We start from the raw sequence: 14791 nt of genomic DNA on the forward strand, positions 1-14791 counted from the left end.
TTTGTATGGTCATTCTGGCTGCAGGAACTTTGCCACAAGCTGTTCCCTCTTCATGAAATATTTTTTCCCCCAACTCTTCAACCTATTTAACTTCAACATATGCTTTTGCTGGGAGTTCCTGTCGTGGCTCAGTGGAAATGAATCTAACTAGCATCCATGAGGATGCAGGTTGCATCCCTGGCCTCCCTCAGTAGGTTAAGGATCCAGCGTTGCTGTGAGCTGTGATGTAGGTCGCAGACGCGACTCGGATCTGGCGTTGTTGTGACTGTGGTGTAGGCCAATGGCTGCAGCTTCAATTTGACCCCTAGCCTGGGAACCTCCATATGTCACGGGTGCGGCCCTAAAAAGACAAAGGACAAAAATATATATATATATGCTTTTGCTGTCTGCTTCTCAGAGAAGACTGCCTTTCACCCCAATCTCTATCAGTCCCCCTGTTGTAAATTCTCATTCTGGAGTTCCCACTGTGTCAAAGTGGGGGTTAAGAATCTGACCTCAGCAGCTGGGGTCGCTGCAGAGGTTCAGGTCCCATCTCCAGCTCAACACAGTGGGTTAAAGGATCCAGCATTGCACAACTGTGGCTGGGATTCAATCCCTGGCCCGGGAACTTCCATATGCTCCAAGTGTGGCCAAATAAATAAATAAATTCTTCTGGCTCTCTTAACTGACCCACTCAATGGATTCACCAGATACAACAAAGCTCTCCATTCTGCCTTTAAACTCTGATAGCTACCCACAGCATGCTGCCTCTTCACCCCTTAATTCATCATTTACTTATTCATTTCAACAAATATTCAGTTCTGCAAACTGAGGATACAGCAGTCATAGAACAAATAGAAAGTCCTGTCATGATGGGACATACGTTCTAGTGGAAGAGGGCAGACAATAAGCAAATAATCAACCATGTAGTACTAAGTGATATGCAATATAGATAACCGGAGCAGAGGAGAATGGAATGCTACTGGGTGGATGTGGAGTGGGTGGATAGTGAGTGTACTTTTGTTTTTTTGCTTTTTAGGGCCGCACCTGTGGCATATGGAAGTTCCCAGGCTAGGGGCTACAGCTGCCGGTCTACACCACAGCCACAGCAACTCGAGATCTGAGCCACGTCTGCCACCTGCACCACACAGTTCACGGCAAAGCTGGATCCCCGACCCACTCAGTGAAGCCAAGGATCGAACCAGCATCCTCATGGATACTAGTCAGATTTGTTTCCACTGAGCCATGAAGAGAACGCCCATAAAATCATTCTTAATGGCTCCCCAACTGGGAACCACATCTGTCTCTTAAGTACCAAGGGCCGCACTACAATGGGAACTCCCAGGTATTGCACTTTCAAATGGAGTTTAGAGGAAGCCTCATAAATCTTGGAGTTCCCACTGTGGCCCAACAGGATCAGCAGTGTCTCTCCGTGACAAGACTCAGGTTAGATCCCCGGCCTGACACAGTGGGTTAAAGGATCCAGTGTTGTCACACAGCTAGGTCGCAACTGTGGCTTGGATCTGATCCGTGGCCTGGGAACTCCATATGCCCAGGGTGGCCAAAACAAAAGTCTTGAGGCAGAGAGCTATGTAAATATCTGGAAATACCGGGGAGAAGAGTGGTCCAGGAGATGCAAAGCCTGCAGGAAGGATCATATCTGACATGTTCTAGGGACAGCAAGGTGGCTTGTGTGGGTGAAGCTGAGTAGGCAAAGAGTGCAGTAATACACTGTGCAGTGGGGTAGGAGACAGACTGTGAGAAACCTTTTCTGCATTGAAAGGACTTTGGCTTTTACTCTAAGATGCGTAGCTATTGGTGGATTTTGAACAAAGCAGTGACTTGATTTGCCTTTTCTTCTTTGCACCCATGGCATATGGAAGTTCCTGGGCCAGGGATTGAATCTGAGCCACAGGTGCAACCTACATCACAGCTGCAGCAACACCAGATCCTTAACCCACTGCACTGGACTAGGGATGCATCCTCTATGCCAGAGACAAGCCGAATCATTAACCTGTTACGCCACAGCAGGAACTCCAATCTGAAATATTTTTAACATGTTCACTATGGCCAATGTGCTGCAAACATACTAAATGAAGCAGGAAGGCCACTTAGGAGGCTTCCAAAATAATCAGGATGACAGGTAATGGGAGTGTGGACCAAGGTGCTATCTCTGAATGTAGTAAGAAATGCTTGGCATATTTTTTTTTTCTTGGTACTTTTTAAAAAGTAGAACTGGTAGGATTTTGGTAACAGACTGTGAGCTGTGAGGGAAAAAAGTTTTTGGCCTGAGGAAGTGGAAAAATGGAATTGTCATTTGCTGGCATGCGAATGACTGGGAGGAGGTTTAGGCAGGTGTGGTCAGGAGCTGTTTTGGACATGCTAAGTTTGAGAAGACTTAGAAATCTAAGATTCGCCAATTTGTATAACCATTCCCTGTATATTTTCATGGATCAGTTGGATTTGTTCTTAAGCCTGATTATATCAGTGGCATGTTATTGAAATTACATAAACATTACAAAAAGGAAAAAATATAAAAGCAAAAATAGAGGTATGGTTTTTACAAAAGCTAAGTTGAGGAGTTCCTGTTGTGGCTCAGCTGTAACGAACCTGACTAGTATCCATGAGGATACAGGTTCGATCCCTGGCCTTGCTCAGTGGGTTAAAGATCCTGCTTTGCCGTGAGTTGTGGTATAGGTCAAAGATGTGGCTTGGACCCCGTGTTGCTGTGGCTGTGGTTGTAGACCAGTGGCTACAGCTCAAATCTAACCCCTGGCCCGGGAACTTCCAATATGCAGCCCTAAAAAGACCAAAAAACCACACAAAAAAGAAAACAAAACAGAAGCCTATCAGGAGTTTAGACTCTTCTGAGAACTCTGAGGAAAGTCTTTATAGTTTAATCTTTTAGAACAATTAATGCTTGAGGCAGAGTTTCTCTGTGAAGGTTCCATCCCTGGCTTCACTCAGTGGGTTAAGGATCTGGCGTTGTGGCAAGCTGTGGTGTGGGTCACAGATGCAGCTCGGATCCTGCGTTGCTGTGGCTGTGGCGTAGGCTGGGAGCTGTAGCTCTAATTCAACTCTTAGTCCGGGAACTTCCATACACCACAGGTGCTGCCAAAAAAATAAATAAATAAAATCTCTACATTATCCATATGCAATTTATTATGATTCCCTGCTGTGATAGCCAACCACCAACACAACCCCAAGTGATCGCTTTCTAGAGTTACTGTTCTTATGTAATCTCTTCCCACATGGGCCTGGGTTGGCCTGTGTGACTAGCAGAATACAGCACAAGCGATGCTAAGTCCCTTTCAAGTCTAGGTTATAAAAGATACTGTGTCTTTTGCCTTGATACTTCTTGGAGTACTCACGCTGGGGGAAGCCAGCTGCCATGTTTTAAAGATACTCAGGCAACTCTGTTAAGAGGCCCATGTGGCAAGGACCTAAAGCTCCCTGAGTGAAGAGCCATGTGAGTGAGCATATCCTGGAGGCAAATCTTCCAGTCCTGGCCAAATCTTCAGTTGACTGCAGTCTCTGGAGAGACCCTAAAGCCAGGACCATTGGAACCAGCTATTCCTAAACTCCCAAACCTCAGAAACTATTATGAGGTATTGGTAATTGTTTAGGGATGCTAAATTTAGGGGTAATTTGTTATGCAGCAATAGATAACAAATACACCTGCATTAACCTATTTTTCTTTTTCTTTTTTTTTAATCCATCTGCTACCACATTAAGCATTCAGCCCTTTTTAAAAGTCCCTGGGTCTATTCTCTCACAGACTGTTATTAAATAAAAGAATTAGCAAAGTTCTACAAGTCATATATTTCAAGTGCTTTCAAATGTTGAAGTTCTTCTCTATATTTAAGCATTATGGTATTATTTCAAACAGCAAATTATAAAAGTTCTGTAATTTCCTATATATAAGTATACTTTGTGAAACATTTTTGTGACACACATAAGAAACAGTAAAAAGCAAAACGCTGAGGTGGTATTTGATGTACCAGTTGCCTTGCTGTGGCTTTTAAGTAAAGAATAAAAAGAATCAGAAAAGGAAGACTTGCTTTTTTTCCAGTACTGGAATTCAGTCCTTTTCTGCCCAAATGATAAAGGTTACTTAAGGGTTTTCACTGTTCAAAGGTAGAAAAAATAAAATAAAAAAAGAAGCCCATCAGACAAAAGAGCCATGTAGCCCGATCAAAGACGTCAGTAGCATAAGGCGAGAAAGAGATTAAAGGAGAAGTGGCAGGGTACAGAATACAGGATGTACAGGATTCAGGGTGTAGGAAGAAACACTACATAAAAAATAATCAAAAGCAGCACAAGGACGGTAAGAAAAACACTGGATAAACCAAGTGTGTTTATAAAGATTTCCATAAAAGACCTACAAATAGTGTAACAATAGATGATTGTAGAATGGTATTTTTTTTCTTTTTTAGGGATGCACCTGCAGCATATGGAAGTTCCCAGGCCAAGGGTTGAATTGGAGCCTACACCACAGCCACAGCAATGCTGGATACAGCCCACATTTGAGACCTACACTGCAGCTTGAGCGAGGCCAGGGATCGAACCCACATCTTCACAGACACTATGTCAGGTTCTTAACCCGCTGAGCCACGATGGGAATTCCTGTAGAGAGGTATTTTAAACAAACATAAACATTCAGAGAGATATGTTGGAAGTGCAAAATATTAAGTTCACATAGCAGGGTCAAAGAGGATGGCATGAGGCGTTCCCTGGTGGCTCAGCAGGTTGGGGATCTGGCACTGTCAGTGCTGTGGCTCATGTAGCTGCTGCAGTGTGGGTTTGATCCCTGACCTAGGAAACAAACTTGACATGCTGCAGCCGCAGCCAGAAAAAATAAAGGAGGATGGCATGAGACAAAGAGGATGGCAGATGGCAAAGAAAACAGAAGATGACCCTGAGATGTAGATCTAGTTTCCCATTCCATCTCCATCCCTCCGTCCTTGCTAGGAAAAGATTTAACTCACTTTGCTTAGGTAACATACTTAAGTTTATGTTAATAGTTTAAAAATATATTTATCTATACTGTACATGTTGAATTATTCTAAAATAAACCTTTTCATGAAAAGTTCCACATAAAGAATAGCATTTTTATATCTAGTTAAAACCCTTCTCCTGGAGTTCCCATAGTGGCCCAGTGGGTAACAAATCAGACTAGGAACCATGAGGTTGCGGGTTTGATCCCTGACCTCGCTCAGTGGGTTAAGGATCCGGCGTTGCCATGAGCTGTGGTGTAGGTCACAGATTTGGCTCGGATCTGGCGTTGCTGTGGTTCTGGCATAGGCCGGCAGCTATAGCTCCGATTAAACCCCTAGCCTGGGAACCTCCATATGCCTCAGGTGCGGCCCTAGAAAAAGACAAACAAACAGAACCCTTTTCAACTATTTGTATCTGAACCCTTACCAAGAAGTGGTGGACAAGGGCCATGTCTGAATAGGGATGCATGCATGTACATCACTATGATAAACTTACATTGTGTTTGATGGCAGTTTTAACTGAAACAATTTAAATTATTAATTAAAGGAGTTCCTGCTATGGCTCAGGGGGTTACAAATCCAACTGGTATCCATGAGGATGCTTTCAATCTCTGTCCTCGCTCAGTGGGTTAAGGATCCGGCATTGCCAAAAAAGCTAAGGCACAGGTGGAAGATGCAGCTTGGATCTGACGTTGCTGTGGCTTGACGTAGGCCTGCAGCTACAGCTCTGATTTGACCCCTAGCCTGGGAACTTCCATGTGCCACAGGTGCGGCTCTTAAAAAAAAAGGTTAAACAAAACACAAGTGGGGGAAAAATGTAATTGTAATGTACACATGTAAGGATAACCTGACCCCCTTGCTGTACAGTGGGAAAATAAAAAAATAAATAAAAATAAAAAAATAAAAACACAAGTACTTCCACTTTATTCGTATCAAAAAACTGTTTTCTCTCTTAGTATATAAAGAAAACATACTTTTACACTTGATTTCAATACTTCTGCAGCTGTCTGTGTTCTCCATGCCTGTATATGGGGTCTTATGGAAACCAAAGGCTCCCAAAGGGTAAGGTCTGAGGAGACAAGTGTGACCTTGGGAACATATATAAACATTGTATATTCAATACATCAGCAAGAAGTACCATTGCTTTTTTATTTGGCAGTAGTAGAAATACATCCATGTTACAGTGCATATTTTGGCTAAAGTGCTGATGTTATTTTTTTCTGCTACTGTAGTGTTTCACGTTTACATAAATTAATAAGTGCAGTCCTTACATTTAGGAAATAGACACATTTACCGACATCAGCCAAGTAAAGCTAATACATAGTTGTTCTCAAACCTAAACAAAACAGTAACAATCATTAGAAACAAAGAAAGGATACCCTTATTTCCGTTACTCACAGATTACATAAATTCATAGTCTCACATATATATTTCTAAATTTGATTAATCCAAACAAAAAGAGATTTTAATTCAGCCTAATTCTTATAATCACTTTGAAAGGTAAATTCTAAATAATTTCCTAATACGTGTTCACATTAAAATAAAAGCAAATTATGTTGTGAATATAATTTAAAATTTCTGATTATGAAAAGTCACAGAGAAGTATATTAAATGTTACTTTGGCATTCTTCTCTCATAGGTTTAAAGGTATGATAAACTAAAGAAATCTCTTGTAATGTAAAGAATCACTCCTTAGGTAATCATTTAAGTAGAAAATGTTATATCTTAAGGCAAGAAAAAATTTGAAAATGTTTTTTATAAAGTCAGGTAATTCAATAAATTAATGGAACCATAATAAATGGATGCAAATAAAAAGTACTTTGGAGTTCCCTGGTAGCTCAGTGGATTAGGCATCTGATGTTATCACTGCTATGGCATGGCTTTGATCCCTGGCCCAGGAACTTCCAAAAGTGCCAAAAACAAACAAACAAAAAATAAACAAACTTCTTTATGAGAGAGGAAAAGTTCTCTGGAGCTGACTGCAACAGTTTGGAAAACTTGACTCCTCTTTTAAAAAGAATCTCATTTGACATTTAATTAAACATATCGGAAGCCTTCAAGAAGAAATAACTAGACTTTTGGTTGAACAAAGATGTGAAGAAACCAAAATAGAAAAAAAAATCATCAAATATAAATCAACTGAACACTTATCTTTTTTCTTCCAGAACAGAGGAGTGAAAAAATCCATTTTCTCATGACTAATTCAAGGCCTTCTTATAATTTAGATAGGGAAACAGATGGCAGGACTCATGTGGCAAAGGCAATTTTTGGTGATACTACCATGAGTAAGTGTTAAACAGGGTTTTATCCTAAAAGGCTCTAGACTAGCTTACTAGTTTATTAGCTTTTTAATTTTTTAAAACATGGTTTCAGCTGTTCAACCCAATTTCAAGGCAAACTGAAATTGGTACATACATTTGAAGTACTTTAGCAGTCAGAAACATTTTTAAGAGATGTTTCTTTAGCAAAGTCAAGTTTCTTCCCTTACAGTAGAAAGCTTTTTTCCTATACCTATTACCCTGCAAGTTTATACAGTCATTCTTTTTTTTTTTTTTGTCTTTTTGTCTTTTTGCCATTTCTTGGGCTACCCTCACAGCATATGGAGATTCCCAGGCTAGGGGTCGAATCACAGCTGTAGCTGCTGGCCTATGCCAGAGCCACAGCAACGCAGGATCCGAGCCGCGTCTGCAACCTACACCATAGCTCAAGGCAACGCCGGATCCTTAACCCACTGAGCAAGGGCAGGGACCGAACCCGCAACCTCATGGTTCCTAGTCAGATTCGTTAACCACTGAGCCACAACGGGAACTCCTATTTAGTCATTCTTACCTCTTTCGTCCAAAGCCACAAAGAAAGCGTCTTACTAAGGTAGTAGCTTCTGAACTGATCAGAAACTAATCAAACTCAGGCACTGACAAACCAACCTTTTAAATAAGGGAAATTTCTCTTTTATTAAGGTGAAGTGTGAAAAAGAAGAAAAAAATTATAAAAAAACCTTCTGGAAAGCCATTCATCTTAAGTGATCAAATAAATTCCCTGGGGTTATTTCAGGCAGTAGCAGCATTATTAAATAGTGCAATTCCTCAAAATACATTTCAAACAATAGCTTCCTCAAATAAAAAAGGGATTTAAGTTTACTTATAGCTTTGTTTATAAAACCGCAGCTTAAAACATTTAGCCCCCCTCAACAAGAAAATTAACATAAGCAATAACTGCCTTGCTTACACAGTAATGGGATTGGGTGTGTGCACACATGTGTGCATGTGTGTGAATCATTCAAGGCCAATGGTATCTCAACAAGAAGCTAAAATACAGCATATAAATTAAAAACAAAAATATTACATAATGGAATTTTAAGTTTTGATACTTTTAAAAATACTCTTCTGCCATTACTAAGAATTATGAACAGCCAAATGTAAATTAAGAATATATGTAAAAAAAGTCAAGGAGCTACATACTCGAAAAATATTAGAGTAATATTTCATATTGTTTAATGCTATAACCTACACATTATGGAACACAGCACATGCAAACATAAAGATTCTGAATCTCCCATTTTGTAACTAATATTACATAAATGTGGCACACACACAAACTTAAAACCTTAAAAGATTATGCCTCTTTCTTCACTTTTCATTTTCCATTCATTAACCAGAAATTAGGCACTTTAATCTAAAAATGCATTTTTCAAAAAATATATCTTATATCCTTCTGGGTAACACTCCTAAAATGATAAAGCTCACTTTAGGAGCAAAATCAACAAATCCAATCCATTGATATACTGAGTCAGCCACTCTAAATAAGTGGTATACGATTTAGACACAAAATTAATACAACTCTCGAAGTATCTAATATACTCTGAAAAATCTTACTCATATGAACAACCCATTTGTTCATATATCCACCATAAAGGACAGGAAATATACTCCATACCATTAAAAATATTTTACTCTATATTCAGGGGGAAAAAAACCCTTCTTTAAAACTTACTCTACGAGTCAAAGTATGAATATTTTAAAAATATGGGTATGACAAATTCTCAGTGTGTTAAGTTCCTCTGCAGAAATAACTAAAAGCCAGTTGTGTAGAAGGAGAAGAAAGAAATTATTGTACTATATCAACATTAGTACCTTCAGATTTGGGGAGACAGTGTCAAAATACACGGGAAAAATTTTAATCTCCTATCATAGTTAATAAATGTTATATTTTCCATCAATATTTATTCAAGGAAAATGCTCTAACCTATACCAAGATAACAGAAATTTCTTCATTTTATCTATTGTAACACACAGGACCAACAGTAATATATTTTGGAAACTGTAATAAATCTAATATAAACTTATAACTTTTCATCTTCTCGGTGGCAATTCATTTAAATGTCTTATAATGATACTAGGCCACTACAATTTCTTTGATTCAAATACTTAAGCAAATGCACAAGCAATAATGTAAGCAGTACATATTAAACACCACTACTGCCTAAACCTGATTAAACAGTGAATAACGTTACAATTAAAAACACATTTTCAGGCAAAGTTTGTTGACACTAGGAATAATATATTCTTGCATATGTGGGACATAAAAGTCTTGGCTAAAGTATGTATCTTCGAGGTGCAAAGCATAAAAACAAAGCTTGTGAGCATGAAACTGGACATTTCATATAGCTTCAAAATGACAAATCAATTAACTCCAAAGCACTGGTTTCAATTCACGCAGTAGTTCTGTAAAATACACAACATTTTACAATAATTATTACCTAAGGATTGTAAAGAGACGCTTTGGACACACTACACAGGGATCCAAGGACAGAACTGCTGTGCAAGTACAGTACAATCACTCCTTCTTTACTAGACTCTTTTTTTTTCCTCCCTGAGTCCATAGCCACCAGTTCTGTGTAATACATGGTACGAAATCAATAGTTACCTTTCAAGGTATTTCATAGCACACACAAATTGTCTGGTTTTTAAGGTCCTTATTGTACTTTGGCTTCCAAAAGGCTGCTGGGCATAACAGGACCATGACTACTTATACAGCTACTCGTATGCCTCAGGGCATCGGCTCCAAGATAGGCCATTAAAAGCTCAGTGCGGCGAATGAGTAACTGCATGAGGTCTTCGGCCAAAGTCTCTATACTGGAATAGCGCACCTTCTCAAAATCAAAGATGTCTTTGAGAAAGAAAAGAACTTGGTTCTGGAAAATGAGAACAAAACAAATTGGCACTTATTAGAACAAAATTATATTACATTGAAATAGTTACTACTACGGTACCAGATATTTAATTAGGGGCCGGTTCCACTATTAACTTCCTATCTTACTGGAAAAGGATTAAACATTTTTGGGGTCTCATTTTATTTTTCTATAAAATAAGGGATAAAACTACTTGTCATTTTTACTCCTCAGGTCTGATGTAATGATCAAGAAAAAAAAATCTATGGAAAATGCCTAAAGCACTGTATAACTGCAAGGGGCTATTAGTCCTTTCCCACTAATTGAAGTTTCCAGCGTTACCTCAGCACTATCACTACTTTACTATAGAAGGGTAAACTATTTCCAATAATTGTAACTTACAAATTTCAAATGCATATATTTCTGTAAAAAAAAAAAGCTAAGACACAAAAAAATTAAAAGTAATTTCAGGTCTCAAGTGGAAGATCGTGAAGGATATTTCATTTCAGTAGCTTAATGCTTATGCTGAAACTTAAGCAAGTTGTACACTACTAAGTAGTAAGCCTCAGGATGTTACGTCATGATAGGAAAAAAAAAAGTAATTCCAAAGAACAAAAACTAGAAATATTTAATTTCTATCCTAGAGAAGTCAAATGTTAAGAAATACTAAGAAGGCACTTCATAGATTTCACTAGGTTTTATATCTGGAAGGGTCACTGGCAATCAAACTGTCAAGTCCTTCATTTTACAGATGATTTAAAGGAGGACAAAGCTTGATTTGCCCAGTCAGACTGCTCATTAATGGCAGACTTCATTCCCAGTCCAAACTTTTCCCACTTAACCTTTCATCTGAGAGGTAAACTCATCTAAAACTAATGAATTTTCAATGACAGTAAAATAAACACTTCCCAAGCCATTTACATAAATACTACCTTAACAGCACATAAATAAAATAATTTAATTTTTTAATGAAGGGTATAGTGAAACATCTAAACTTTCAACATCAAAAACTTTCTAGTTCACATTTGATTATGTTTATTTTCTGTGCTCCTTGAAACTCAGCCTAAATTCAGGACTATTAAACAGTGAGACTTTTCTTGGCACTGTGCCAGGCAGAAAATTCGGCAATGAGCTACAACTTGTATCTGAGTAAACTTAAACTGCTGACACTGAGACACCATTTTTAAACTTCCATCTTATTTCTCACAGCTGGGATTTTATCATTCCTATTACCTTGCGCCATAACTTATTTCTAAATTGCCACATGTGCAATAGAGACAGATATTACTTGTTTTATAAATTTCAAAAAGTGTGCGGGCATGAAGAACGGTCTATAGCAACTTGTTTAACATTATAACACATATGAGAACAAGTATCCATTACAGAAGGAGCTGATTAAGGTGGACAGACTTGCTGAATCTTCTCCAGGATAAAGCACCAAAGCTACTTAAGGCGGTTCCACTGGCACCTGGTGACTTTCCTAACTTTACAACATTAGATAAGCTTCTTTCTTCTACAAAGGCAAAAATAAACAGAATAAAATCTTATTCATTTTACAATTTAGAAAAAAGAAATGATTCGATAACTGGAAATACCTTAAAGAAGCAACACAAATCATACAGAGAATTTCTAGGACCCAAAAAGCCCCAGGCTAGGACTGGGCTGATGTGCTCACAAATGGCATAAAAATGGGCAAAAAATCCATCTGGGATCTGTTGGGAAATAAAGGAGAATCAAGTTATTTTTCCCTTCTTTTTTTTTTTTTTTTTTTTTTTTTGTGCGTTTCAGGTCTGCACCCACAGCATATGGAAGTTCTCAGGCTAGGGGTTGAATCAGAGCTGTGGCTGCCAGCCTACACCACAGCCACAGCAATGACGGATCCAAGCAGTGTCTGTGACCTATGCCACAGCTTATAGCAAAGCTGGATCCCTGACCCACTGAGCAAGGCCAGGGATCGAACCTGCATCCTCATGGATACTGGTCGGATTTGCTTCTACTGCACCACAACGGGAACTCCTATTTTTACTTTCTTGCATTTGCATGCTATTCATCATATGACCAGCTTTTTTTGGAAGACAGACCAAAGGTCAATAATTATCCAGCCTAGTAAGACAGTTAATAAACCTACAAGTAACTTTCAGAGCCACAGAATGCTTTATGTAGATTTCATATCCTAGCCAACATTCAATGTGCTGAAAACATTTCTTTTCTTTTTTGTCTTTTCAGGGCCACACCCACAGCATATGGAGGTTCCCAGGTTAGGAGTCTAATCAGAGCTGTAGCTGCCAGCCTACACCACAGCCACACCAATGCCAGATCTGAGCCACGTCTGTGACCAACACCACAGCTCACAGCAACGCTGGATCCTTAACTCACTGAGCGAAGCCAGGGATCAAACCTGAAACCTCACGGTTCCTAGTTGGATTCATTTCTGCTGTGCCACGACGGGAACTCCTAAAAAAATTATTCTTAAAGGCATTTTTACCTCATAAAAAAAAAATCACATCAGTGCTATAACTAAGCAATAACAAGAATGCTACAATGTTTCTCAGTAGTATAATTTTTAGGATTAATGAGATCTACCATGGTTTCAACTAGTTCAGTAGAATTTAAGAAATTCTACTCAATCAATCAGATTATTTGAAAAAGACTAAAATGGATTTTAAATGATTAAGCACAAAAACATGCTTACTAGAAGTCTAACTTTTAGTTAAGAAACCAGATATTATTGAAGCATTTAATTATGTAATGCCCCTCCTTGTGAAATGGTAGTACCTACTGTTGTGATTTAAGAAACTCTGGAAGTTTATTAATAACTTTCTAAATTTCCCTTGTTAAATAACATTCTGTGGGTCTCATCATACAGCATCTACAGGGGATAAGTATGCATTAAGATTCAGCTTCTTTGAGGGGTTATTTTCTACTTTATAGGCCTCCAAGATACCTTTTAAACTTCAATTTGAAAATACAGCAGCAGTTACCATTTAATGTATACCCATTATATTCCAGATAATACCCACTATATTCCAGTTCTACTTAATTTAATAACATGTTCCTTAAAAGTAGGCTGTGTTAACATCAGTTTAACATGTAAAAAGTGAGACATCAGAGGGGTTAAAAAAATCTGTCCTAGGAGTCCCTGTCATGGCACCGTGGAAACGAATCTGACTAGGAACCATGAGGTTGTGGGTTCAATCCCTGGCCCCAATCATTGGGTTAAGGATCTGGTGTTGCTGTGAGTATGGTGTAGGTCGCAGATGCAGCTTGGATCTGGTGTTGCTGTGGCTGTGGCGTAGGTTGGCAATTGTAACTCTGATTAGACCCCTAGCCTGGGAACCTCCTTATGCCATCGGTACGGCCCTAAAAAAACACAACAAAAAACCTGTCCTAATTCCCACATAATGGCTAGGTAGTGAAGGCAAACAAGTTACCAAGGATACACTAATTGTAGTCTAAGAGATGTTCTGCATGTATTAAAATTCTAAATCCTATACCTACCTTAACTATATATATTAACTATGTTAGGAATTCAGACAGATAAGAAGTTAGCATAGGCCAAAGCAGAAGGGTCATGCTTCATCAAGGAACAGTGTGAGCTGAACTCAATAGTAAGTAAGATTTATTTAAGTACAGGGGATGGAGTATGGCATTCCCAGTACAGGAAAGAGTTTCCCAGTTTCTTCTTTCTATAGATATAGAAAGAAGACTACTCTAAGGTATGAGATTTGTGCTATGAAGTGGCCTACGCCACAGTTGCAATGTCAGATCTGAGCCGCGTCTGCAAACCTAAGCCACAGCTCAGGGCAACAGCAGATCCCTAATGCACGAGCAGGGCCAGGATCAAACCTGCATCCTTATGGATATTATGCCAGGTTCTTAATTTGCTATGCCACAATGGAAACTCCCTGGAATCATTTTTAATACAATTTTTAAAGGTTACATTACATTTACAGATATTACAAAATATTGGCCATATTCCCCATGTTGTACAATACTTCGTTGTACAACATCTTTTATACAAGAGTTACTCAACTACATGGTGTCCAGAATTATTTAAGAAAATTTTTTTATTTTTGGTTGTGCCCAGGGCACTTAGAAGTTCCTGGGCCAGGGATCAATACCACACCACAGCAGCAACCCAAGCCACTGCAGTGACAACACCAGATACTTAACCTGCTATGCCACAAGGGAACTCCTCCACAGTTGTTTTTGACAAGCACTTGCTGCAGATGCTGTGAGGATTATGCTTCTCACACTTGGCAATGCGCTTGTTTCAAAGTTATAAGGATCAGGCTTACAAATGTGGATAAGATAAAATGCTACAGGTCAGTGGGCAAGTAATAATAACATAAAAATAACCAACTCTTACATGATGCACTATGCCAAGCACTATTCTTAGCACTTTACATATAATCCTTAAAAAAAAACCATGAGGCAGATACTCTGCTCTTTTTTAGAGATGAGGAAACTTAAGGCAGAGAGAGGTTAAGCAACCTGCCTGAGGTCATGGCTGGTGAGTGACATCTGAAACTAGGCAGTCTCACTCCGAGTTACCCCATTAGCACAGGAGTGCCTGGTGACAGCAGCACGCAGTGGGTAAGAGGGGTGGAGGGCGTGGAGCATGGGGGCAGGAGATGTTTCTGGTAGG

General features: G+C 39.0%; 1 protein-coding gene across 2 annotated transcripts in view; it reads right to left on the reverse strand.

Moving 5' to 3' along the window:
* Window positions 1-7718: 7718 nt before the first annotated feature.
* MIGA1 (mitoguardin 1) overlaps window positions 7719-14791 on the reverse strand; it is an 88031-nt gene continuing 80958 nt past the window's right edge. The window contains exons 15-17 of one of the 2 annotated variants that reach the window (XM_047794348.1): window positions 11739-11855; window positions 9900-10167; window positions 7719-9697 (exon numbers count right to left, since the gene is read on the reverse strand). In XM_047794348.1, coding sequence (XP_047650304.1) covers window positions 9949-10167; window positions 11739-11855 — 336 coding nt within the window. In that variant the 3' untranslated portion in view covers window positions 7719-9697; window positions 9900-9948. Of the gene's footprint in view, window positions 10168-11738; window positions 11856-14791 lie in introns of both variants that reach the window. The other variant, XM_047794347.1, reaches the window with a different exon arrangement.

Source organism: Phacochoerus africanus, chromosome 8, assembly GCF_016906955.1.
Source record: "Phacochoerus africanus isolate WHEZ1 chromosome 8, ROS_Pafr_v1, whole genome shotgun sequence".
In the NCBI taxonomy this organism is placed as follows: domain Eukaryota; kingdom Metazoa; phylum Chordata; class Mammalia; order Artiodactyla; family Suidae; genus Phacochoerus; species Phacochoerus africanus.